This window comes from Sturnus vulgaris, chromosome 4, assembly GCF_052056855.1.
Source record: "Sturnus vulgaris isolate bStuVul1 chromosome 4, bStuVul1.hap1, whole genome shotgun sequence".
Classification (NCBI taxonomy): Eukaryota; Metazoa; Chordata; class Aves; order Passeriformes; family Sturnidae; genus Sturnus; species Sturnus vulgaris.
In genome coordinates, this window is record NC_142246.1 from 73,229,713 (window position 1) to 73,256,007 (window position 26,295).

Here is a 26,295-nt window from a genome sequence, read left to right on the forward strand (position 1 = left end):
TGGCGGCCACTCCTGAGGGCAGTCAGAGCCGCGGCCCTCAGACGTGGGGGCGTTTACTCCTGTTTAGCTACGTCTGTTTGGAGAATATTGCCCATCTAATGGTCATTACTGTCTGCTGCAAGCCACGTGTAATTCCAAAAAGAGATTTCCTGGCTGCCATCTTGCCCCCATTGCCCTGTGGATTGGGTGGGAAAAGACGTGTAATTCACTCTCATGGAACAGCATCCACTTAAAAAGGCTTTGTTGAACCATCTCCTGAGCTATTCAGATTCACACCACAAAATATAACGGTTAAAGGGAGCTTTTATTCCACACTGATGTGCTTAGGACTAAAAACATTCAAATCCCCCAGTCATCTCCAATCAGCGTGTGTCCAAGAGTTTTTATATTAGAGACATGTGGCTATGTAAACTTCCCCAATGGATCCAAGAATTTGTAAACGAGACACAGGGGGCTGTGTAAAACAAGTTGTAACAAAACTCTGTCCATCCAATCCAACTCCTGGCTCAGTGTCCTGGGAAAGGATGGGGATGGGGAGGTGTGAGGGCGATGGGAGGAAAAGGAACCTTCCTCAAGTCAAAAGCCTCAGCTGGGGAGTGCCAAACATTTGTTTAAAACTCAAGGGGGTAAATGAAATTGTTTTGGATGGGCACTCGGCACGCGTGACTCCTGCAGGGATGGTGGATGTGACAGGACTCTCAGTGTGCACCTGTGGCCAGCTAACCTCTGTCCTTCGCCAGCTTCCCGCAATTCCCTGTGAGCCTCTGGCTTTTCACACAGGAGCTCTCTGCTGTGCACCACGGATTTTGGGACAAACACGGGCTCACAGATGATGCTCACTATCCCCGGTACCTCAGTGGCTCCAAAGCCTGTTTCCTACCCCTTGCTCCATCGCTGAGGCACTTCCCGCTCTCCGGCCATCAATGAACATTTCGGGTCCAGCATGAGCTCAGGCAGCTGCAGTAAAAGCAAACTGCAATTAAAAGCCTCAAAGCCTGATGTCTTGTCCCTCCCTGTGCTCCCCTGACCACCTGTTGCTTCCTCAGACACTCCTTAGGTCTCCCTGGCGCTTTTTTTCATTTTTTTTCCCCCAGTCCCGTTCTCCCTCTCGGGCACGCACAGACCCACGTCCCTCCCCGCCGCTCGTATTTTACCTCTCAACCCACCGTTCCCCCATATCCGTCCTAGCGGGCCACCGAAGGGATGCGGCTGTGTCTGGGAGGCGCTGGGCTTTAGCGGTGACAGCGGGGAGGAAAACCGAAAGGGAAACAAGGAGGGGCAAAACGGCGGGGTTACCGGGGCCGGGCTGTCCTGCGGGGCCGCTGCCGCCGCTGCTCCGTGCGCGCTGTCACGGCCCCGCGAGTGCCCGCGCTCCCCCCGCCGCGGCCCCGGCACCGCCCGCCGCCGCCTCCCCGCGCCCGCCCCCGTCTCCTCCGCCCTGCGCGCCCCGGCCGCCGCTCCTCCTCCTCCTCCTCCTCTCCTTCCTCCTCCTCCTCCTCGCCGCCGCCGCCGCCGCCGCCGCCCGGGCCCCGCGGCTCCGTCCCCGCTGCCCGCGGGCCGCCGCCCGCATGTCGTGTGCGCCCGCCCCGCCGCGCCGCCGCCGGCCCCGCCGCCCCGCCGCGCCGCATGCAGGTGAGAGCGGGCGGGAGCGGCCCCGCCGCCATGTCGGGCCCCGCCGGCAGCGCCGCGGCCGGGCCGCCGGTGCGGGGGTGCGGGCACGGCCCCCGCCGCGGGGTGATGGCCCCGGAGGCCGCGGCGGCCCAAGCCGGAGCTGCCTGAGGGGATGCCGCGGGTGGCGGCCGTGGGGCGAGCCGTGCTCGTGGGGCCAGTTCCGGGGCTGGGGGGAAGATCGGCCGTGGGACGGATCCCGGCCGCGGGGTGAACCCCAGCTGAGGGGCAGATCCCGGCCGCGGGGTGAAGCCCTGCCGTGGGGTGAATCCCGGTCACGGGGCAAATCCCAGCCTTGAGGTGAACCTCAGCCACCACGGGGCTAATCCCAGCCATGAGGTGCAGCGTGGCTGCAGGGTGACATTTGGCCGTGGGGTGAGTCCCGGCCCCAGTTCCCCCCGTGAGCCGTGCTGGGACCTTGGCCTGGCACTGTGGGTGACCCCCAGCGTGGTGTTTGGGGTGAGGGCACTTTGGGGCTTGGCGTGTTTGGGGAGACGCTGGCCCTGCCGCCTTTTCCCAGCGGGTTCTCAGTGGTCCGCAGCAGTTCCGTAGGAGGAGGATGACAGGAGTGTCACCTGCCATAAAACCTGGGCTGCCAGCCCAGGCGCCGGTGCTTGCAAATGAAAGCACACACTTAAACACTGAGTTTTGTTACAGTCTGGGGCTGGACTGTTATCTCGAGTGCTCCTGGTAAATGTGGTGGAGGGCTCTGTTGCTCCCCAGCCAGACCACATTTTATCTGACCTTCTGGAAATCTTTAGACCGGTGGATTTTATCGGGCCTTTTTGGAAACTTTGAATAGGCTGAGTATTTGTTTTGGGGAGGTACAACCTCTCCTGAGTTGCCGTGCTGATAAGGATTTTACACGGCCTTGGCCGAGCAGGGCATTTTTTACAATTAAATCCACATCGCTGCCTTCCCCTCTCTGGGACGCTCCCCCACAACTCAGAGCTAACCTAGAGGGGCAAACACCCACCCACGGACATGGCTGATCATCAAAGTGATGGCGATGTGTTTATTTTTAAAAAGTAAAAAATAGACCATAATTCCTAACAACAACCGGACCCAACCCAGGGAATTCCTAGAATCGTTGTATCATCCTGTATCCCAGTTTGGAGGGCTGTGGAGCATTTTATTTCTGTGTTCTCCCTGTGAAAAATAGGGAAGGTGCTCCTGCCAAGCGTCCCTGTCGCGGAAGGCAGCATCCACGGGCACAGCCACGTGCTGGCCGTGCCTCCCAGCACATCCAGCCTGGTGGGACACTGAGTTTTGCTTCAGCCTGACCCGAGGTCCTGGACGGAGCCCTGCTCCCTCCTCGTGTCCCTGCCCACCGAGGGAGGAATTTTGGAATTTTAGGGAGCCTGATTTTAGAATTTGGCTCTGGAGCAGATGGACAGCGTGCACGGCTGCCACCTCGCTGCTCTGGAGTAATGATCCTCATCACCAGCCTCCAGGATGGTGTCGGTTCACCCAAACAGAACTCGGGCATTAAATCTCCTCCAGAGGTGGCTGAGGATGCCAGAAGCCCTGTTGCAGTGTGCCTGGTGGGTTTCACAGAGCAGAGGAAATTCTGCAGTGCTCTGCTGTCTGCTAAACAAATCCTGTTAAACACTTTCAGTTTTGTTCCCTCCTTACTATTAAAAGCGGGGGCTGCTCCGAGTGCTGAAGTACAGCACAATTTAATTTATTCTCTTTTATCTCTACCTACAGGGGCTCCTTCTCATTTAGTTTGTGCATTTAATTGAAGGATAAAACTCAAGTGTAAATGGCCCATAGGTGTTCCCGTGCAAAGTTTCGTTTTCTCCCGTCCTTGGAAAGCCAAACTCTTAATGTGTCAGGGGTGAGACTCCCCACGAGCAGACTGCTGGACAAGCTTTACCTCGGCTGCAGCAGGAAAAAGGCCAAACTTAGCAGAGTTTCCCAGCCCGACTTGTGGTGGCACAGCTCTGCGTGCGTGCGGTGACGGAGCGTGACCCGTGACTGACAGAGCTGTGCCAGCACAAGTCCCAGCTGCAGGAGCACTTATCTGCAGGAGTGCACTGTTACTGATAGAGCTTGTTTTCCTTCTCTAAAGGGTGTTTTGGCCTGTCCCAGGGATGTAGCCCGCTCAGGCATTTATATCTGCCTACCTGGCAAGGGAAGAGATGGCTGCTCTGGGTCTGTTTGCTGTGTGTGGCTCTCCTCTCCTCATCCACATTCTCTAGGGCCTCCATCCCATTTGCAGTGGGAATTCTCTTGTGGAACTAAGTGATTTTATGGCTGTTTTCTTTCCATGGGCAGGTGGTTGATAAAACTTCCATTTCACGGGATAAACTGGGATTATTTTGTTGTTTTCCATTAACAGCCGTGGTTTTGCAAAAAGCCGGGCAGGCTTTTGATCAAGTTTAGCTTTCACACCAGTCCTAGGAGAAATAAGCAAGAAAGTGATCCCAAGGTATGTGTGTGGACTCTGTTAGGAGACTGAAAAAGCACCAGTGGAGAAAAATTAATTAATTTCTACACTGGCTAAGTCTCTACTTAATTTAAATCGAAACCACCAAGAATTAAAACTGAGGTAGATCACAGCAGCCACTGGCTTTTTTGTTTGAGTCAATGTGCACAAATGGGGGGATTTGTCTCTTTTTCCTTATTAAAACCTTCCCCAAGGTTTTAAGTGATAAAATTAGGCATCAATAATGTGCATAATTTCCAGACAAACTCTCTTGAACCACCCCCAAGAAGTTATGCTTCTACCAGCTGTAATCTGCTGGACGCTTTTGGGTTACTTGGGTTTAAAAGGGGAGATAAATCCAAGTAAATGCTTACTTTTTACTTGCTTACTGTTTCTTGGAAAGAGGTTTTGGGAGTGCCAAAAAAGGGCACTCGAGGCACGGGATGTAACCTGATTTGCAGACTACTGAGAAAGCCAAAATCACAGTGGAGCTTAGTTTTTTGGGAGCCTAAGATGGCATTTGGGAAAACTTTAAAAAAAAAAAAAAAAGGTAAAATATGTCTTAGGCATATTTAGATTCAGGAGGATTTGCTGTGGATTTAGTGCTTTAGAGCATTAAATGCTAAGCCTCTTGTAATATTTTTTTTTTTGTCCAGATTCTGTGGTTCTCTTGATGGCAGGTTGTAATCAAGGCTTGGGTGCTTATTACAGTGGCAGTGTGGTGTAACTTCACCTTCTGATGAATTCTTTGGGTTCCAGTGATTTGTCTGTGCAGCTTCTCCATCTCACTTATAATGATTTAGAAACAAAAAACCAAAAAAGGTGGTTTCTTTATCGAGATCCTTAGGTGGTGACAACATTTCTGGAATTCTGCTGCTCGAGTTCCCTGTCTTTTGTGCACCTTGGGGCTGTCATCAAACTTCCTGCCACAAGACCACCCCAAAAAGATCAACTTAAAGTCAACTAAAATGTCTGGCAGGAAATGGCAAAAAGAAGTTAACATGCACAGGATTTTCTGGCTGCATTTGTGCCTGCAGATCTCAGAGCTGGATGCAGAGAGCCCCGTGGAAGGCCTTTAGCTGAACTTGCTGACTGGCTCTGTGGCAGCTTAGTAAATTCACAAAAAGGCTACGTGACACTTAGCTCCAATGGCAAGGTCCTGGGCCTGACTTGGGTGCTGTTGTGTGGGACAAAATTCCTCTCTCTGAGTTCAAAAGGAGAAAAAAATAAAATCCACGCTCCCCCCAAAACAAAACCACCAAACTGAAGTTACTCTAAATAAAAGAGAGCACTGGAAGAAAATCTTCCTGGAATCCTGTTTAGAAGAACAACTTTTGCAGTCTCTGGGGCATCTCCCTACAGAGATGTAACTTCAGGAGTGTTCAGCCCCCACCAGAAAGTGATTTGAGAGGTGGTCATGGAAAATAGAATTAAAGATGGGCAGAAATGCACTGTGTGCTATTCCACAAGAAACAGATTTTACCCCTTTGAGGGGGAGATGTCAAACCAGCATTTAGCAAAATGCTGGCATTTCCTGATGGCAATCATTAGTGCTGTTTATGAGTGCACAGCACTGTTTATGCTCAGCACTCACCTGTGTGTAGTGTATTGTCTTCCCCATTGATGAGCTTGGTGCTTTTTCTGAGGAAGACAGAAAAAAATGTGAATAAAAGCACTGTGGGACTCCAAATGCAGATTTGCAGGATATGAAGGCTGGGGTGTAAGTGCATGTTCTAAATTAAAATTATCCCTTCAGCAGGAGTTTAGTTTTGGGTTCCCCCCAGTTGCAGCTGGAGGGTTGGGAAATTTCAGACATGAAGAGACAAATCCTTCACAACACCCTGCCACCGTCCCTGTTGATGTGAATCTGGATTATTCCTTACCCTAAACAAAGCATAAAGGGAAAGCTCTTGTGCCCTCAGCCAGGAGCAGCAGGAATTTTTATGGCTGGGAAATTACTGGAGGCAGCTCTTGTCCCGTGGGCCTTTCCCTTCCCAAGTTTTGCACCCACCTGTGCTTTCCACAGGGAATGCAAAGCAAAGCTCCTGCCGAGTGTCCTTTATCCAGGCCACCGATCCTTCCACAGTTACCTCTGCATGTCAGCAGCTCCCCACGCTGCTGCTTCCAGAGGCCTGGAAGGGAAGACCCAACTCAACATCTTCGATCCTATTTTAAAGGCAGAAGAAGTTCCTGTGCTGGGGCAGCTCTGCAGGCTGCAGGAGAGGGAGCAATGCTGAGCCTTGTGTTGCTGCAGGGGGACCCTCCTCCTTGCTTTGGTGTCAAACACTTTTTTTTTTGAAGTTCATCACATTCCAGGAGTACAAAGCAAAGTACAAAACCCATAAGCTTTTGGTCAAGCTGTTAATAATAATCAGGATTTGTGGATGGTGTTCAAGTTTGCTGTTTACCCTTTAGGGCAGCTGAATGAATTGCTCGGGTGGTTTTCCCCTCGCTTTTCAGGAATGCTTCCATCTGAGTGAACATCTTTGTGCCTTCTAATCACAAATTAGTTTTGCTCTTTTTTTTTTTTTTTCCTTCCTAAGAAATCAATCTAAAGGCCCTTTCAAAAGACTCTGGATTTAAGCACTATCTAAATAGAGTGCTGAAGCCTTCCTTTGCAGATTTGTAGCTCTTTATTTTCCACAGGATACTCCCAGGAAAACTGAGAAAGGAGGAAAGCAGAAAACATACTTTGTGTGCTTTGCTGGATGTCACCATCCTGTGTGAGATCACAGGGGGGGGTGTATATCACCAAAAAAAATGCCCATTATCCTGAGTCAGCCTTGACACGTGGAGAACATCCTTTGCTCTTCCCACTTCCCCTACAGCTTAAAATTCAATTTCTCCTTATTGTATTACATTAATTTACAACTGGCCCTGGCAGTGGGAAGGAGCTAGCACAGGATGAACGGCTGGCCAGCCAAAATTTCCACTTGTGAACGCCTTTCCTTTAATCCCTTTTTGTTCTGGAAGGTTAAGAAAGCAAAAGGAGAGCAGGGCCAGATGACTTCTCACATACCAGAAGAGTCCTAGGTGCCAGGAAGAGCTGGGCTCACATTTTTTTTCCTCCATCCAAGTCACATCCCTGCCACTGGGAGCAGGTCAGTCTCCAGGGCTATGTTTGTACCTGTGCAAGGAGCCTCTTCTTTCTCCTCCTTAGTCTGGAGCAAAAAGCTGGCAAGGATTGGAGTTCATCACAAGAATTAGGAATGGTTGGAGTGGATGAGAGAAGCACAAAGTACTTTGAGACCTGTGGATAGACCAGGAGGTTTGAGAATAGGCCTGTGCTAACTGCAAGGTGTTTTTCTGCCTGCTCTAGGAACCCCCAGGTACTTCCTGTGCAGGTAAAGGGAGAATAATTCAGTTTTAAGTCATTGGTCATTTATTTCATGGCAGCTGCAGGTGTGAACAAAACAACCCTGGACGTGGGGAGATGAGTATAACTCACAAGTATTTTCTGCTTGGAAAATTATGTGGTTGAAAACCTCAGGCTGTCAACAAGGCTCCTGCATTCCAGAATCCATACCTGTCCCTTGCCCCTACCCACTGTGTGTCTGCTCTTCCTTTACTCTCCATTTCTGTACTAGCACCAGGGCTTTGGACTGCCTTTGTCTTCTTTAACTTCCTTTCACACAGCTCTGTAATTAACCTCTCACCTGCCAGGACGTTAAGAAATTCCAGAAAACCAACCTGTTTGAAAAACTACAGCAAAACTTGCCCAAGGTATTCCCTGGCTTTAGGTGAAATCCCATCACATGAAGGCATGAACAGAGAAAGCCACACAAATTCAGCCTCTCTGCTGGAGCAGGGTGCTCAGAGAAGCTCCTGGATCCCTGCAAGTGTCCAAGGCCAGGCTGGACAGGGCTTGGAGCAGCTGGGACAGTGGGAGATGTCCCTGCTCATGGCAGGTTGGGTGGTTTTAAGGTCCCTTCCACCCCAAACCAGTCTGGGATTCTATTTGGAAGTTGAAGTGTGGTGTAAATGCTCATGGGAAAGACTGGGATAATGAAATGAAGAAACAGCTGAACTATCTTTCAATATTCAAATAATATGCTTCGCTCAGGCTATTTATGCAAACTTTTCTTCTTCTGAGATTAAAATGCAAAGTTTAAACACACCCTCTGGAGAACAGGGTTTATTCCTATCAGCTGGGGGGTTTTTAATAGATCCCTTCTCTCTCCTCCTGAACATACAAGCCCAGCTACTTTGAGCTGTAGTGCAGCATCCTGTGGGCTGTTCAAACTGAAAAGGCTCATTTATTGTGCCAGTGATTGCAAAACAGTTTCCACTATCGGTGTGTGGTTTTTTCCTTTGGCTTTTTTTCTTTTTCTCCCCCTTTCTTTTAAAATCTTAAGCTTTGACTCATCCAAACTTACCTGTGGTTGAACAAGGGAAGCCTTGTGACTCTAAAATGTTCGAATTAAGTTTTACAGTGGCAGATTTCTTTGGACTGTAGAGGGAGAGTAACTGAGGTGCTGCTGGGCTTGGCTTATTTTGTGGAAGTGCTGGCAGTCTCTCACTGAAAAGGGAATATTTCCAGTCACTGGGGCCGTGGAAATAATCTCATTTCTTTTCTCCTAGCACAAACTTTGCTTTGAAGGATGAAAGGGTATTGATGATTGCAGCTGTATCTTAGGGTTGGCTCATTGAGAAGACCTCTCCCGAGTTCCTGCAGTGTGCATGGATTCATAATTCCCGTGTAGTTTTGCTCAAAGAACAGCTCAATAGCTGACTTCTCTCCAGGTATTGATCCTGAGGAGTTGAATGAGGCTCACAGCAGCAGCCTGAGCAGGGTCTTTATCATTTCTGAGGGACTGAATGGGTGTCAGATCAGCCTTGTCACTAGAACAGCTCTGTCCCCTCACAGCTCACAGGGACCCCAGGGCACTGCCAGCTCCCTCTGCTCGTGCTGCTGGGACTTCTGAGTGTCCCCAGGCCGAGGAAAATTCCTGCTTTAAGTTGCAGCCATACATGGCTGCTTCTCTCCCGTGCCCACAGCCCAGGACGGTGTTTTGCCTTGATCCAGCACTGGCTGCTTCCTTCCCCAGACTCCTGGTGACTTCAGCTCCTAATCCTTTAAGCCACTCTGTCCTGGATCTCATTAGAAGCCCAGCACTCTCCAGGGGATGGAGCAGCATTGCAAATGGGTCATTTCTCTGAAACAGTGCAAGACACTTGTGTAAATAAATAAGTACACTGTTTAAAGCAGCCCTTTGGGGGCTTCTGATGACATTTATTTACAGGCTGGCTGCTGGAAACACTTCTTGCCTTACAGCAGCCCCTGAATGCATTTCTGGTAAGCAGAGCCTTATTTTGGGGAGCAGCCTGCCCTGTGTTTGCATGTAAAGCAGCCCCAAGAGCTGCTCTGGAAGCACCAGGTGTAAAAAGCACCTGCAGACAAGGGCAGGTATCACTCAGTGACCCGATGTGGATGTTCAGGAGTTGTCATGCACACACTGAGAGCTAACAGGCTGCTTCCAGCAGGGCAGGAACTGTTCTTTGGAGTGAGGACTGACTCCTAACCAGGCACAGCAATAGAAAGCAGCTGTGTAGGATTGCCATGCAGTAAATAGTTCAGCTGGTCCTGTAAGTGCGGGTGTGACATAGAGGAAAAGGAAGGGTGGAAACCTGGATATTCTTGTGTTACCTGTGATTTAAGAAAAGACTGCTTCATTTAGAGGAGATGAGGGGAATAACTAGTGGGTGTATGTCAGTGGGACAATTAGCATTTCCATCAAGTGAGTGCCAGTTGGCTCTGGAATTAATCAAATGCAGCTCGTTCCCTCCCTTCCCACTCCTCCCCTTGGCTTTTGCTGTTTGCTTCTGTGACTTGTCTGTGCTCCTCTGGGCTCAAGGAGATAACATGGAGCCCCCTGGCATCCCAGCACCACTGAATTTACTTTTCTTACCTTTCCCTATTCCCAGCTTGAATTTCCTTGTGCTCCGTGTCAGACTTTCCTCAGGGATTCTTTTTTAAATATCCTCAAATATTGTTTTTGAATTGTTTGGGTTTTTTTTTTTTTTAAATTAAAAAAACCATGATGAGGCACTTATATTTGATTCCCTGCTAATCTCTATCCCCAGTCAGAATACTTGGAATAAGAAGCTGGAAAGACACAGTACCTGAGCTGGCAGACTCGGGGTGTTCATTGAATTCTTGGGAGAGGCAGTGTACACAGGGGTGTTGAACACATTCCTGCAGGAAAGCACCATGAAAAAAAGCTCAGATCCACACAATTCCATCAGAATTCCCCATTCTCCAATATTTTCTTGCTAGGATATACACATTAGATCCTATATGTAGGGATATAGCAAATAATTTACCTTGAACTAACACATCTGTACATAGCCCAGTCTTGGCAGGTTCCTTTAAACCCCCTTAACAATCACCTGGTTTTCCTCCCCCCAGAGCACCCCAAGCCAGATTTTTATTTGTGGGAACTGTGCTTCTCCTCTCCTCGGGGAGGCCAAAACGGGGAGATTGTTGTCACACTCTCCTAAAAGCAGAGCAGTGCAGACAAGCAGCCTTCCTCTCCCCCCTTTGCAGCCACTCAGGCCCGATTACAAAACACAGAAATAGCCATTGAGATGAGCAGATAAAAACGGTGCTGTTTGGCAGCTTTCAGCCCAACTTCCCAAGGCTGGACAACGTGTGTGTACACACGAGCACGGTGAGCCAACAGCATGGCTAATTCCTGGGAGGGATCACCATATGGAAGGGGATGGAGTGGCAGCTGTGCTCTGAGCAACCAAGAGCCACTCTGGGCTGCCTACTGGATTGTTTCCAAAATGCTTTGGCAGTTTGACTCATCTGTATACAGAGGCTGGGGGGAGGAAAAAAAAAAATCATAAAGAATGTCACTGGGCTGAAGGAGAGGGTTTGGAGCTGTGCCAAACATCCATGAGCACAGGGCTGCAGCAGGATGCAGGCACAGCTCTTCTCCATTTGCCTCCTCGTTTATGCACTGAGGTATGAAAGAACTTGACCAAAACATCTCATGGTCACTGTAGTTTAAGAAATGCATCTTCTGCACTCTTTGGGGAAGGGACTGTGTGTTTGAAGTTCCTGTTGTTTGTTGCCCAAAAAACATTTCTTCATATTAAAAGCCTCTGCTGCAACCCAGTAGCTCACTCTTCACACCTTCAGTAGCGTTCCATTATTTGTTTTTTAAAACCCTAGCAAATAAAAAAGCATAAACCCCAAAAGTCCAGGGAAAGGGCAGGCACAGACCTACTGGTGGAAACACAGCACCTGCTCCTGGCCCTTTGTATATCCACCTCAGAGAGCTGCTTAGGTCACCCAGGACCACATCTGGGGTTCTAACTGAATAATCCTGCTCTGGCAGTCACCTCTGGGTTTTTGGGGATGGACTTGGACCCAAAGAGTTACTTTAGGAACCCCCAGAGCTTAAATACTGCTCTTAGTAACACACTGATGTCCTCATCTCCAGGTTTTCTTTAATTTATACAAAACCAGGAAGAGATTTTGTGTTTAATTTACATGAAATCAGGGTCACACTATTTAAGTTTCCAAGGATGGATCTGTAGCTGAGAGCAAGTTTTAGTAGCTTCAGAAGTTTTCCAAGGGGAGCCTTTAGGAGAAAAGCCTGTCAGAATTTACACTGATGCACATCAGATTTTGGGGTTAACAGATTCAGGGAACTCAGTGTAGCTCCAAAACAGATTGGGATTTCTGCATATTGTTTTAGTTCCAGGACAAGCAGAGTGGGAGATAGGAATGGCAGGACATGGGAACCCAGGCAGAATTAATTTTTTGCCTAAGAAAAAAACTACACACGGTGATTTTTCAAGTCTTGCTCAATGTTGCTGTGATGCAGAAAGAGAAAAAAAAAAGTGCATTTGATTTAGGTTTGTTTTCCCATTTCTGTAACTGTGGCAATGACACTGCTGCCTGTTTGACTCACCACTATTTCAAAGCAATATTAAAGTGACTAACAGCTGAAAAATGTGCGTGTCCTTCGCCTCCCAGCTCAGGGCTCACTTCTCTGAAGGCCCCTGACAGGCACACATGGCTCTACACGGGCAGAGCCCTCCTCTTAATGAGCCCGATTTCAGCAGCATTTAATTGGGTGCCCTGCTGAGGAGCAACCCCGGAGCTTTCAGATGGTGTCAGGGGGTCAGTGGTCGTTTGGGGATGGGCAAGGGGTGGCTCAGGTGATCCCAGAACCTTGGTTTTAAGGACTTATCAAAGAGCACTCACCCAAATCCTGGGTTTTGGACAGCAAAGCCTGCGTGTCTTGGGTCCAGGTGCTGTAGAGGTACAGATCAGTTTAAGATCTGACAGATTAAACAGCAAGGACAGGTGGAATAGAGTTCTTGTGGCCTGGCAGGAGCTGTGAGGAGTCTGCTCAAGTGCTCCCCCCTTTCACACCAGCACCTGAAGAGCAAAGATAAATCCAGCAAAATGCAAGCACCAGAGATTGGGCACTCCCAAAGCACAGCCTGCCTGTGGGGAGGGGGAAGGACCGTTCTGAATTTGGGGTTCTGGGATGAAGATGGAAGGATTTCAGGTCTAATCCCTTGTCCTTAAGTAACTGGTTCTCTTCGTGGCCCCGTGCCAGGCAGGGTGAGCACAGAATCCTCTTATCCCATAGCTCTGCTGGCCGTGTGACTTCACCTGGAAATGACAGGGACTATAATTAGATGTGGGGCTCACATTTGCCCCTGCAGTTTGCTCAGGCATTCATCAGGGAAGGAAGAGCAGCCCTGTAACCGAGACCCTTGGCAGGGGACAGCCCTGACAGCTCCTGCTCCGTGCTGGAACACTGGTCTGGCTGCCAGCATCAACTGGGAAACACTGCAGGACCTGACCCTTATAAAGGGAGACTGGGATCTTTGGTTAGCTGGACTGGCTGAACAAAACCCTCAGCTTGTTGCTTCAGTTCAAGGTGGAGCTTGGATTTGTCTAAAATCAAGGCTCGTGGGTTTGGTGTGTCTGGGGAGGAAAAGACCCAGCAAAGACCCAACGACAAACTCTGCTAACCTTCGTGTTTTTAATCACACTGTCCTGCTCAGCACAACAACCTAGGAACAAAATCTGTCCCTGTGCCCCCTGGCAAGTGGATGGTTTTTGAATGGGACATCAGAGCTCCCTTCTGACAGTCAGGAGAACTGGATGAATTTGGTGTGCACAGGCTCGTCCTTAAGCTTTTGATATTCACATTTTGCACTGGGCTGGAGCCCTTTGTGCCCCAGAACAGCTAAATGGGAACTTTACCTGGGCTTTTTTTATGGCTTCTGGGCCATTAGGAATAAATAGGCCTTGACTGATCCTGAGCATGACAAAGAACAAAACACAAAAGCTGGGTAGTTAATGGGAAAATGGAGCTAATTCCCCCTCAGACTGTCATTTCAAGCCTCATATAAGTGCAGTGGAGAAGTGGGACTTGATCTGAAATTAAGAGCCTTGGCTTCAATCCTTGGTTCCCTGTGCAAGCTACAGGAGGGAGCAGTCAGGGAACAGCAGAACACTCTGATCTTGTCTGCAGGTTCTGCACACAGCAAACAACTCCATGGGTCAGGGGGAATAAACTGGGAAACCCAGCAGGTGACTGCAGAAACCCCAGCTCCCTAGGAAGAAATGCTTTTTTCCATCCCAGAATTCTGCCCAGGTGTGAGCACCTGCTCGGCAGCCCAATATTTATTGTGCATAAACTCTGGGAGGTGTTGCTGAGGGGTATCCCTGGGAAAGGTCAGCTGATGGTGGGATAGAAAGGAAGGAATGAATGCTGTGGGGTAACAGTTGTGATGATCTTTCAGACTAACAGGGATGCCAAAGGAAAAATATGATCCTCCAGATCCTCGCAGAATTTACACCATCATGTCAGCGGAAGAGGTGGCCAATGGGAAGAAGTCACACTGGGCTGAATTAGAGATCTCGGGTGAGTTGGCTGGGGTTTCAATTCCCACAGTTGGTGCCCCAGACTGCTCCAGATCCAGGTTGTGTCCAGTGCTTTGGTTCCAGAGTGAGGAGGTTCTTGCTTGCTTGGTTCTTGCAGGGAGAGTGCGGAGCTTGAGTACGTCGCTGTGGTCGCTGACACACCTGACTGCTCTGCACCTCAATGACAACAACCTTACTCGCATTCCACCTGATATTGCCAAGCTTCACAATCTGGTTTACCTGGATCTGTCATCCAATAAACTCAGAAGTTTACCAGCAGAACTAGGAAACATGGTGTCTCTCAGGTGAGGGCAATTATTCTGGTTAACTGCCAAAAAAAAAAAAAAAAATCGCTATCATGGGATCAGTACCGAGAGTTTCAGTTTGTTTCCTGTCCTTGTATTTCAAATAATCCTGAAAAACTCCACGCTGGTGCAGAGCTTCTGTTCTAATAATTACTTTTGGGTTCACTGGGCTTTTTTTCTGATTGCTGATATATCACTGTTTCCATCCCTGGTTTCATCTTGGTTTTTTTTTTTTCCCCTAATGAATGTATTTCAGTTGTGCTTTGACACGGGAAGACTGGCATATCTTTCCATAATAAAATTCAGGGTGAAAAGTGTTCTCTTTGAGAACTAGCAGTGTACAGCACCTTAGGAGTTTCTTCTGCAGTAATACTCACCCAGAGTGTTTTTGCATTTGCTGCAGGGAATTGCTTTTAAATAACAATCTGTTACGGGTTTTGCCTTATGAACTTGGACGGCTCTTCCAGCTGCAAACCCTGGGTTTGAAAGGTGAGCTCTTTCCAGTTCCATATTCCTGAGTTCTCAGGAATCCTGAGGGGGGCTGGGCTCAAAACCTTCCTCTATCATCTCAAGGTTTTCTGACAGGTTATTTTAAGCATTAAGTTGGTAGCAAAAATGGCCAGGCAGTTGGGAAAACAATACTTGTCTTTCTTAATGCTGCTAAACTTCCTTAGGAGCTCATTTCAAATCTGCAGTCAGGGAAATAAACCCTTTAACCTGCTGAGTTAATTTGTCTGTTCTCATTCTGGGAGATTTTCTTTGGGTGGAAAGCCTTGAGAAAGGCAGGCAGCTGATCCCCCTGCTGTTGTTTTGTGCTGTTGGCAGGCAATCCTTTATCCCAAGATATTCTCAGCCTCTACCAGGATCCAGACGGAACCCGAAAGCTACTGAACTACATGCTTGACAATCTAGCAGGTACAGTCCTCTGGGTCTGGTGGGCAAAAAGGCTTCCAAAGTGGGATGTGCTGCTAAAGCTAGACTCTGGACCACTGGAGGGACAGTATTTCTTCCCTATTGAGTGTTTTTGTCAGCTGGCTCCAGTCATATCCTGGAACACACCCTCACACACAGTGCAAGAGGCTGATGTGTGCTGTCTAAGGTTCTCCCCTGTTACAGCCAAATGTTGTCTCTATTCTGCTTGAAACCCTTCAATTACCAACCAAGGGCAGAGTCTGCCTTGCTGAAACCATTTTAGTTCTCCCCACCAGAAATAATCATTTGAATGCAAGCACAATGTCAAATTTAGCTCGAGAAACACCAAAGCCATTAAGAACATGCAGTACCTGACTTCAGTCCTGCTTTGTGGTTCTGTAACTGAACCTTCTGCTTTGCCTCCTTTGCTGTCTCCCAAGTTAAGGCACTGCTGGAATGATGCATGCAGGGTGAGGTTCTTGGAGAAGGGATGGCTGAACCATGCCAGGATTTAGCCCTCCTTCTTCAGCAGATTATTCAGTGTGCAGGAGTATTTCAGTGGTGCTTCTAAATCTGAAAACAAGCGACAAAAGTAGTCACGAATCTTATAAATGACAATTTTTCCCTTACTAGACCTATTCATTTAAATGATTTTTGCCTCCCCTGAAGACTTGGGGAGTTGGGGATGAACAACACATTATTGTTCAGTCATCACTTTGACTTAGAAATTGTAACTTACAAATAGAAACTCTGAATTAATCATTGGTTTAATTTTTTTTTTTTGTAGTTCATCCAGAGCAGCTGCCTCCAAGGCCATGGATTACTTTAAAAGAACGAGACCAAATTCTGCCCTCAGGTAAATCTGTAGTTCTTCTCCCTGTGTTCACAAGGTGACACACTGGGAAGCTTGTCTTGGGCTTCATTTTCCCGGATCAGAGTGAAAACAGCAATTTGTTCCTTTGGACTAGAAAAATTAACACGTGGCTGTGCTGTAAATACCATTTTTGTCATTTGAACGGCATGCTGGGCATTTCTTTTCCATGGAAGGCTTTGTCACAGCTCCTCCAGCTGCTCTTGTCCCATCTCCAGAGGCTGACCCCCTTTGCCTTTCTTTCTGTGTCTCCTTGCAGCTTCATTTACAGTTATGTGTTACAATGTGTTGTGTGATAAATACGCCACCCGGCAGCTCTATGGCTACTGCCCGTCTTGGGCACTCAATTGGGAGTACAGGAAAAAGGGAATCATGGAAGAAATCGTCAACTGTGATGCAGATATCATTAGTCTTCAGGTAATTCCAAATAACTGCATTTTCCATCAGAAACACAAACCACGAACCTCCGCCTTTAGGATGAAATGTTCCCTATGGGAACACCACAGTCACCTGCTCGATAGCAAATTCCAGGTCTTCCCAATGTGTGTCCATATTCCAGTGTCAAACCTATCAGGTGTGGTCTACTGCTATTCAAAATACACCTGTCACTTTACCTTTGGGAGGGATTCCAGGATATGCAGGAATGCACATCAGTTCCCAGCAGGCCATTAGTCTAGGAAGTGACATGGATTATGCAGCTTTTCTGACTGTAAGCCAGAGCAGGCACAAGGAAGGGTTTCTTTCTTTCCTTCACTTCTTTAGCCTGAGGTGTTTGTGTACAATTCCAGGAAGTGGAAACGGAGCAATACTTCACCCTTTTCCTGCCAGCCTTGAAAGAACGGGGATACGACGGATTCTTTTCTCCAAAGTCACGTGCCAAAATCATGTCCGAGCAGGAGAAAAAGCATGTGGATGGCTGTGCCATATTCTTCAAAACTGAAAAGTAAGGGGCACCAGCAGCTCGTACAATCTACACTAAAACCTCAGAACAGCTTCCAGTAATTAGGATGGAAGTTTGCCAAAGCCTGAGCTGCCCCTCAGAGTTTTCACTGCTTCCAAAAAGAAAAAGGCAGCTCTGGGGTCGTGTCTAGAACCAGCTGGAGTGGTTTGGAAGAGAGGGAGCCTGTGGGAGCAGACACGGGCTGGGTTTCAGATGGGGACATGCCATGGGGGCTGTGGTGACAGCTGCTCACCGTGGGTCTCTCCCCCTTGCCCAGGTTCACGCTGGTGCAGAAGCACACGGTGGAGTTCAACCAGGTGGCCATGGCCAACTCGGAGGGCTCGGAGGCCATGTTGAACAGAGTGATGACCAAGGACAACATCGGAGTCGCCGTGGTGCTGGAGGTGCACAAGGAGTTATTTGGAGCAAGTGAGTATAACTGTGGGGTGCTCGCTGATAGGCAGCTCCACAGACAGGCCTGAGTTATTCCCAGGTAATCCATGCTGTTCCTGGGGGTGGTGCAGCCAATTGCAGCCCATCACACAGGCACAGGTGACGTGGTCTGGTTGTGCTCACAGCAAGATGCCCAGCATTTGCTTTTCTCCTTTCAAGCTTTTAGCCCTGCTTACCTACTCTGTTACATTCTGCTTGAGCAGCTCAGCTTTCCCAAGGTTACTGTGTTTACACACATTTGCTCTTGCCAGTAGTTGTCAACAGTGTTCAACTTCCATTTCCAACTCTCCTTTCCTCCCCTGGATTGACTCCTTCCACCCTCCCCAGTGCTAAAGTACTGATGTGGAAAGAGGAGATGATCAGGTCTCCTGTCCTGCCTCTTGATTGACTGACTGTCACATTTTCATCGAGTTTGATTAGATGCAGCAGACAATTCCAACACAGGAAAAACTGCCACCCTGCTCTGTTTGCATGGCTGGGGTTTTTGTGGCTTCAGAAGAGGAGAGATTCCTGGGCTGTTGACAGGCACTTCAGCAGGTTTAAGCAATGAAAACACACCTGGTGTGTCTGACCCTGAGCCCTGAGGAGCTACACCCCGAGTATGAACAAGCAGGAACGCGCTGCATTCACAGAACCTTTCACTGCCGAAATTGTTTATCCAGGTATGAAGTCGCTTCACGTGGACAAGCAGCTGCTCATCGTGGCCAATGCCCACATGCACTGGGACCCCGAATACTCAGATGTGAAACTCATCCAGACCATGATGTTCGTCTCAGAGCTGAAAAACATCCTGGAGAAAGCCTCAAGCAGGCCCAGTAGCCCGACAGCAGATCCCAACTCTATCCCTCTGGTGCTGTGTGCAGATCTCAACTCGCTACCTGATTCAGGTAAGGCTGGCTTTTTGGCCTGGTTTTTAACTTACCTACTTACAACGTTCGAGTCCACTTCTTCCTGTGAAGGCAGTGGGGTTGTTCTGCACTCCCCAGGAGAGGCACGGGTGAAAGCTTTCCTAGGAACAGCTGCCTTTGGAAATCTGGCTGAAGAGAAGGTGACTTCTCTGGCTGAGTCGCCTGCTTTTTGTGCTCAGCTGGACACTCCAGGAGAGCTGGCTGCACCTACAGAAATGTAGGAAAGCACAGTTAGGTGGTAAATAAATCATGAAATAAACACCCGTGCCTGTATCAGCAATAAGAAGTGGGAAACGATGGAAAGATGAAGACTTTCTAAGGAGAGGGATTTGCTTTGCTAACTCTGATCCCGTGGTGGCTTGGTGGTTTTAAACGTGCCCAGGCCAGAGCTGTCGTTCGAAGCCACTCCCTAACCCTTCCCCTTGCCAACAGGCGTGGTGGAGTACCTGAGCAATGGCATAGTAGCCGACAACCACAAGGACTTCAAGGAGCTGCGCTACAACGAGTGTCTGATGAACTTCAGCGGCAACGGCAAGAACGGAGCCTCGGAGGGCAGGATCACACACGGCTTCCAGCTCAAGAGCGCCTACGACAACAACCTGATGCCTTACACCAATTACACCTTTGACTTCAAGGTAAGCCCCAGCTCTGCCACTCTGCTGTGCCCATTCCCTGCTTTAAGGAGGCTGGATGCCGCCCTCAGCACGCCGTCTCTCTCTCCCCACAGGGTGTGATTGATTACATTTTCTACTCCAACACTCACATGAACGTGCTGGGAGTCCTGGGGCCCTTGGACCCGCAGTGGCTGGTGGACAACAACATCACGGGCTGCCCGCACCCGCACATCCCCTCGGACCACTTCTCGCTGCTGACGCAGCTGGAGCTGCAGCCGCCGCTGCTGCCCCCGCTGGTGAACGGCGTGCACCTGCCCGCCCGCAGGTAGTGCTGCCCTCGCCTGCCCCACGGACCTGTACACTTGTAAATCCCACTGTATAGGAGTGAAGTATGGCCAACCTGCAGCTGCTTCTTCGAGCTCCTTTCCTTATGTGTTTCATACGAGATTTTGCACATTTTGGTGCATATTGGTATCATTTGGCACTAGGGCTGGAACCAAAGTATTATTCCCCTTTCCAGGTTTTTAATTTAATTTTTGTTTGTGGTTTCTTTTTTTTTTTTTTTTTTTTTTTTATTATTTTACTTTAAACTGGCTTTTTCTTTTCAGTAGGAAGCTGCACTTCTAAATGGACAAAAGAGATTTAAAAATTTGCATTTAACGTGTTTCAAGGTAATGCTTTTTTCCAGAACGTGGCAAATTGAGCCAACCTTTTAGGAGAAAGAAGAACAAAACTAGAGATGCTTGTTTTGTAGGAAGAATATTAGACATACTGTTTGTTTGAATCCAAAATGGAGACTCAACTCTGCATCCAACATTAATTTTGCACATTAGCAAAGCACTTAATTCCTGACTATAAATGATTGGCAGCATGGCCCTGCCCCTCATCTCAATACTATCAGAAAACCAAAGATAGCCAAGAATCTGCGATCAAATTCGAGCTCTAAATCCTCCTGATTCCAATTTCTTTGGGAGCTGTTGTCAGTCAGGGCTGAAGTAAAAAGCTGCTGGTTCCTTCCCAAATGTTACTGCTCTTTGGATGTGTTGGAAATCCTTGTTTTCTTTCCTTTTAATGCTCTGGGTGGCCAGTTCAAAACCTTGTGCCTCAAGAGGCATTAAACATGATGCAATTTTCTGAAAAAAAAACAAACCCTGTTTGGCTGCTTAATGTTTAAAAAAAAAAAAAAAGGCACAGCGATAGGAAAAGGTCGTGTCTGTGTTTTTAAGTTTTTCTTTATTCTGCTTTTTTGCTGCTATAAGATTTTCTTGAATTTCTATTTGAAACTTTTCATGCACTTTACTGTTTCTAGTCTCCAAATGTGATATTTTTAATAAATGAAAAACATTTTCCATGATGTGAATGAAATTTTTAAGCAGATTGATAAGCCTATATTTATGTCTCATTCGTATACTTCAAAAAAAGTCCAATTTGAATTGTGAAATTAGTTTTAAATACTGAAGAGCCATCTTCTGTCTTGCAAAACTGCCAAGTCAGGCTGTTCCTCTTTAACTAAACATTTCCTTTGTCATTTTATACACAGGAAATTTTCCATAGGGGGGAAAAAAAATATCAATTGGACTTAGAGGAGAAACTATTCCCTGACTCTGACTGGGGGCCAGGGAGGGGGTGGAGCGGGCCAGAACACAAAAATGGATTCAGCAAAGTGACAACTCCCTTGGAAAAGTGCCTAAAAAATGGGGGTGTCATCTATGGTCTGGGATCAATTGGAAGTGATGGGAGCTGGGGGAAATTCCTGCACAGCACTTGCTTTATGCAAAAATAAAACAAAAATGGGGGGGGAGAGGGGGTTAGAAAGCCCTTTCCAGAGATGGATTTTCCTCTGGGTGCAGGTATCTCTGTTGGAATATACCTCAGCATTCCCTACCTGGCCATGGCACATGGATTGGAGAGCACAGGAAAGTAGAATAGCATGAAAAACTTAATTTTGTGGACATTACCTTTGTGTATTCAGCTGCTGTATGTTTTTTGGGGAGGGGGATGCTGCACTCCAGGGGGGTGCTCTGACCTGCTCCTCCTGTCCCTCCACACAGGATGATCCCAGCCTGAGCTGTGTTTCCTAACCATACTTCACTCCCACCATTTTTTTTTTTTTTTGAGCTGTTTGTATAAAATGGAATTTCCAATTCGCCCGTGATTGTCTATGAACTGCAGAGGAGCCCATTTAGTAATAAAAATCAAAACCCAGCACCAATGTTTTGTAATATGGGGGTGGGAGAGGACGGGGATGGGAAAAGCCAAACCTTGGCAGATGTTGTAAGCTGCTCCAGCTGCATTTTCCTTTGGTTTCTAGCCATGGAAGTGTTTTGTTGCAGGAAGGTGTTCCATTGGATTTTCTCTGCTGCACTTGCCAACGTTTTTAACACAAAAACGTTATTTTAACAGACATTGCACAAAAAAACCCCCAGCCTTGTTTATGTTTCAGTCAATGCACATGTTTACCTGCCTCTCCTGTGTGGCTCCCTCCTGCTTTTCCCTTCCCAGCAGGAGCACTGAGGGGATGGTGCTTTTTTCCCCAGCCTCAGTTCCCAGCACGTTGGAGGCAGTACCTGGAAAAAATGCTCCAAGCCCTTCCCTGCTCCTCAGTGCCTCGGTTTGCTTCCCAAAACACGGTGCCTGGTGTCCACTCCCTAGGACAGCACTGCCTAAAGCCAGCAGAGAAAACAAAATCCAACACCCTTCTACAAGCAACTTTTTAAAACTCAGATCTGGTGAATTTGTCCAATATGGGGTTTTGTGTGTGTGTATATATATATATACATATATATATATAAAAAAAAGAGAATTTTGTACAATGTAGCTGAATATTTTTGCTTCCTTCTTTCACTGTAAGGAGACAGAACCTTACACAAGTTTGGTCACGCACCCTTTGGTGTTCCAAGGTGACAGAGATCCCAAGAGAACCTGGTGGGAACCACTCACATCTTAATCCTCTCTGCCAAGCATCAGCCAAGAACTCATTTAATTAGAAACCATTTTAGGTGGAGATTATAAACCTCTAGATGCAGGTATGGCACACCCCTCCCTGTGGGAATGGTGAAGGTGAGAGTGATCCCGGTGCTGGGGTTCCTCCATCCTCTGTGGAGGCTCCCACACCATCCTGCAGTGGTTACTTTGAGAGCTCAGGGGTTTTTAAAGTCAGATTTCTTTCTTGTGTGTTGCCTTTACAGCTGGGACGTCCCCGAAAAGATGGAAGTGCAGGGGCAGCTGCACTGTGTACTTCCGTGTCCTTTGGAGTCAACAAACAGCCCTTTTGCAGCCACTCTTGCCCCTGCTGTGGTTCCTGAGGAGCACAGGGCAGGAAGGAGGGGGATACAGAGACTGGGTGGGTGTTTCCCAGCTTGCCACTACCCAGGGACATCCAGTGGGGGTGGGTGGGTAACACCGATTTGATTCTTACAGACCTTAAACACCTCCTCCCAGAATGGCCAAGCCAGGTTGTAAGCAGGGATAATCCCGCCCAGGGTCACAAGTCACACCTGTGCCACCTCAGTCCGTGTGGCCAAGGCACATTCCTGTCCCCATCCCAGGAAAAGGGGACTCCACAGAAAGCCTCAGCCAGTCACTGGCGACTTCTCCACTTGTGTGTTTCCACAGCCAGGAGCCAGCAGCAGACCCTATCCAGCTCCTGCAATTCCCTGCTCCTGCCAGGAGCTGTCAGAAAGAGGCACCAAATCCAGGAGCAGAGCAAAGGTGGCGCGTTCCGAAGTTTCCTCGGCAAAGCAGCCAAAGGCTTTGCAGTGCCACAGTCCACCCCAAAAATCCCAATTTTCACACAAATCCGGGCAGAAAGAGCTGCCACAGCCACAGAGGGGGGAAGCACATTGATCCTTTTATTGGTGGCACCAGGGATGGGCGTGGGGGAACAGCACAGGCACCCAAACCAGGGGAACAGCAGGTGCCTGAGGGAAAGCCTTAGCTGGGGGAGGCAGGGCAAGGCTCCTGCCCCTGCCAAACCAGGGAGCAGAGGCAGCACCAGCGTGGTGCCACCAAACCCAGGGTGTCTCAGGGCAGGGGGGCTGTGTCATGGCTGTCCCACGAGGAATTGATGGCCGTGGACTCGGTGGATGTGGACAGTAGGAGGGACGGGGTGGGGTTTCTCCAAGGGCAGCACGGTGCTTCCCGCCGGGGCCGCGGCAGCGCTTTCTTGGGGCCGTTCCTGCAGATTTTGTGGGAGCAAAGAGACGAAAGTGGGTGGGTCAGGGGGAAGGGATGGTGATGCCAAGGTGCTGGAGATGCTGAGGGTTTTCCAGTCACTGGGCATCACGTACCTCTGTGTCAGCTTGTGGATGAGCAGCTGGATCCAGGGCGCCTCGGGGGTCACGCACACACGCCTGTTCTTCTTCAGGGTGAGGCTGCAAGGCCATGAGGCCTCTCAGCCCCATGCATGTCCCTTCCCCAAAGCTTTTCTAACCCACACAGAAAAGCCCTCTGCTCCCTGGGCATGGATACGAACCCGTGGAATTTTGGAGCCTTGACCTCAGCACCCTGAACCCCCTTGAATTTGGGAAGCAAGAGTCACCCCAATATTTGTGAGCTTCCCCCCACTACGTACTTTTTCACAAGTGCACAAAGGATCAGTTGTAGGGATTGATTTCCAGGCTTTGCACTTACATGACCTCCTTCCTCCTGCAGTGGATGCCGGGCGGGGTAACTTCGATGGTGAGGATCAGCCCCAGGTTGATGACGTGGGCGGTGGATTTGATGCACTTGCACCTCATGTTGGTCAGCAGGCTCTCCAGCGACAGACCTGCGCCCCGGGGCACCCCACACCAGGTCTGGGCCCCCCGTGGGGGAGGCACATGGGGACACCTCCCTCCCCACTATCCCATCCCGCCCCTGACACCCACGGGCTGCTGTTAATGGGGTTTGCAGCAGGGCTAATACCTCCCAGCACAACCTCAAACCTTCTCCTGTACATGGAACGGGTTTAGCTGCAGGGTTGGAAAACTTCTCCAACATTTTATGAATTCAACCCATTGCCCACCCACCAAGCACTTGAGTTTTGTAGGGGTCTGAAAGAGAAGCAGCTTAAACCCACAAAGCAAAACACCCATTCTCCACTCCCAGCACCCCCCTCCAGCTCAGCCACAGCTCAAAGACAGACAAGAAACAAATCTGAAAGCCTAGTAGAAGCCAGGCTCAGCCCCATATGGGACACCCAGTGCCAGTGTCCAGGCGTTTAGGGGGGACAGGGATGGACAGACACCCAAAGCCACTCACCACCCCCTGGCACCGAGCTGCTCAGCAGCAGGAGCAGGGCCAGCGCTGCTGGCAGCAGCCGCATCCTCGCTGCCCACCCCAGCTGTGCCAGGGCTGTTTTATAGCCAGCCCCTCGCCCCAGGGGGGATTTCACAACCCCCCTTTGGGGCTGGGAAGGGCCGGAGGGAGAGGAAACTTCCCTGCCCTGGCTTCCCCCTACTGCACGTGGCCCCCGCCAAAAAAAGCAGAAAAAGCCGTGGCCACCTCCTCAAACCTGCTGTGTTTGGTGCCCCCCATGCCTCCCACCCCAAGCACCCCAAACCCTTGGCATGCCATAGGAAGGGAGGCAATGGACAGTGACAGAGGGCTGCCACCTTTATTGGGCCTGCTGGGTCGTGCCCAAAAGGGATAGCCAGTGCATGGCTACGGGCTGGGAGAGGCTGGAAGCAGGGAAGGGCATTTTTAAGGGTTCAAAGGCATAAAAAGGGGCTCAGGCAGGAGCATGCTCCCCTCTGGACTCAGGTAAGGCAACAGCAGGATGGGGAAGGGAGGCAGTTTTGGGCCCAGAACATCTGGACGTGCCTCTGGTGACAGCTTCCTCAGCGGGGAGTCTTTTTCTTCCTCCTGCCAAAAGCAGAAGGGGGAGGAACGTGTGAAGACAAGTTCCCACGGGGTGCCCCTGGTGCTCAGGGAGAAAAGGGAGCTTACAGGTGAGGGAGGTCCTGCAAGAGTTTCTTCACCCAGAGGGTGTCAGGATCCACACAGACCCTCTTCCGGCTCTTCAGCTTAATCCTGGAAAACACCAGCCTTTCAACAATGCCACTTCCCTCGGGCACACAGCTGAGCCTCCAACCCTCCTCCCAGTGAAAACGAGCAGGGAACCGAAGAGATCCAGGGCAGACGGGAGGAGCAGAGGGCGTGCACCCCCGGGAGCCACTTACACCACCTCGGGCCGCCGGCAGCTGCTCCCCACGGGCCACACCTCGATGCTGCTGTACTCGACCGGCGGGATGAAGGCTCGGGTGCTCTTCAGGCAGCGGCAGCTCAGGTTGCCGTTGGCTTCCAGGATTGCTGGAGGGGCACACGGCCATGGCTCACCCCAAAACCCTCCCTGGGCAACGCACCTCCCGCCACGTCCCGCCAGGATCACCCAGCCCATAACCGGGAAAGCCTCACCTGTGTCCCCAGGCTGGTGGGACAGCAGCAGCAGCCCCAGCAGCAGGGCTGCCCGCACAGCCATGCCGGCCCAGCCCCGGGCCCCGCAGCATCCCTCTATTTGAGCTGGGAAATAGGAGAAGTGAGGCGGCACGGGAGGCCCCGGGGTCGCCGTGGTTTTGCCCGACCCCTCTCCCTGCTGAGTTGGCAACAATGACAATAAAACGCGGCTTGGGGCTTGGCAGGAGGCCTGGCTTCCCGAAAGCGGCTCTGCTTTCCCCTTCCTCTCTTGGTCGTTTCCTCCCGTTTTGTTCTTAGCACACACAGCCCCACGAGCCCAGAGGTTTTCTGGGGTGCTTTTCTCTCCTGCATGATTGGGTATTACTCATTTCTCCTACAACGACGTTGTCCCCCTGCAAGGCACAGCCCAGCAGCACCCCGGTGACATTTTTTTATCCCAAAACTCTGCCAAATGACATCATGCTCATTCCCGACATATTTCCTTACTGGTCTGGACTGGTTTTTAAAGCCTTACAGCCACTTGTAAATCCCAGCTCCATCACTTGGATGTGGGGCACTTGGGCTGGATTGTCCCATCTCCTTACCACCAATATCGTGCCCTCAAATCATCACCAGGAGAGATAACAGGTTATGATGGGAAGGACCCCTGACAAGAGGGAATGGTTTCATAATACCAGAGGGAATGGTTAGATGGGATACTGGGGGGAAATTCTTCCCTGTGAGGGTGGACAGGACCTGGCACAGGGTGCCCAGAGAAGCTGTGGCTGTCCCTGGAGGTGTTCAAGGCCAGGTTGGACAGAGCTTGAAACAACCTGGGATAGTGGAAGGTTCCGTGTCCATGATAGGGGGATCCCACCCAGACTGGATGGGATTTGAGGTCACTTCTAATCCAAGCT

General features: G+C 49.6%; 3 protein-coding genes and 2 long non-coding RNA genes across 6 annotated transcripts; 1 reads left to right on the top strand and 4 right to left on the bottom strand.

Moving 5' to 3' along the window:
• Window positions 1-285: 285 nt before the first annotated feature.
• Window positions 286-1,493, bottom strand: LOC148224105 (uncharacterized). Its single transcript, XR_015803495.1, has 2 exons — window positions 1,155-1,493; window positions 286-957 (listed from the first exon to the last, which is right to left on the bottom strand). It is a non-coding gene; the product is annotated as an uncharacterized LOC148224105 (long non-coding RNA).
• Window positions 1,494-6,622: 5,129 nt separating this feature from the next.
• LOC148224106 (uncharacterized) lies at window positions 6,623-15,780 on the bottom strand. The gene is made up of 5 exons (XR_015803496.1): window positions 15,589-15,780; window positions 12,321-14,328; window positions 10,223-10,295; window positions 8,476-9,255; window positions 6,623-7,349 (listed from the first exon to the last, which is right to left on the bottom strand). It is a non-coding gene; the product is annotated as an uncharacterized LOC148224106 (long non-coding RNA).
• CNOT6L (CCR4-NOT transcription complex subunit 6 like) lies at window positions 13,887-20,368 on the top strand. The gene is made up of 11 exons (XM_014884944.2): window positions 13,887-14,001; window positions 14,119-14,305; window positions 14,709-14,794; window positions 15,131-15,220; window positions 16,005-16,073; window positions 16,348-16,505; window positions 16,877-17,031; window positions 17,306-17,457; window positions 18,144-18,368; window positions 18,822-19,024; window positions 19,117-20,368. The coding sequence occupies exons 1-11, from the start codon at window positions 13,890-13,892 to the stop codon at window positions 19,330-19,332; spliced, it is 1,653 nt and encodes a 550-aa protein (XP_014740430.1). The 5' UTR covers window positions 13,887-13,889; the 3' UTR covers window positions 19,333-20,368.
• Window positions 20,369-22,830: 2,462 nt separating this feature from the next.
• LOC106858295 (C-X-C motif chemokine 2-like) lies at window positions 22,831-24,442 on the bottom strand. The gene is made up of 4 exons (XM_014884863.2): window positions 24,245-24,442; window positions 23,636-23,771; window positions 23,293-23,376; window positions 22,831-23,180 (listed from the first exon to the last, which is right to left on the bottom strand). The coding sequence occupies exons 1-4, from the start codon at window positions 24,306-24,308 to the stop codon at window positions 23,027-23,029; spliced, it is 438 nt and encodes a 145-aa protein (XP_014740349.1). The 5' UTR covers window positions 24,309-24,442; the 3' UTR covers window positions 22,831-23,026.
• A 133-nt stretch (window positions 24,443-24,575) lies between these two features.
• LOC106858360 (C-X-C motif chemokine 13-like) lies at window positions 24,576-26,208 on the bottom strand. 2 transcript variants are annotated; one of them, XM_014884971.2, is made up of 4 exons: window positions 25,400-26,208; window positions 25,165-25,294; window positions 24,932-25,015; window positions 24,576-24,847 (listed from the first exon to the last, which is right to left on the bottom strand). In XM_014884971.2, exons 1-4 carry the CDS (start codon window positions 25,461-25,463, stop codon window positions 24,823-24,825), a joined length of 303 nt encoding a protein of 100 aa, XP_014740457.1. In that variant the 5' UTR covers window positions 25,464-26,208; the 3' UTR covers window positions 24,576-24,822. The 2 variants fall into 2 exon arrangements, with proteins under 2 accessions (XP_014740457.1, XP_088020469.1); XM_088164343.1 differs by having other exon boundaries at window positions 25,165-26,208.
• Window positions 26,209-26,295: the final 87 nt, after the last annotated feature.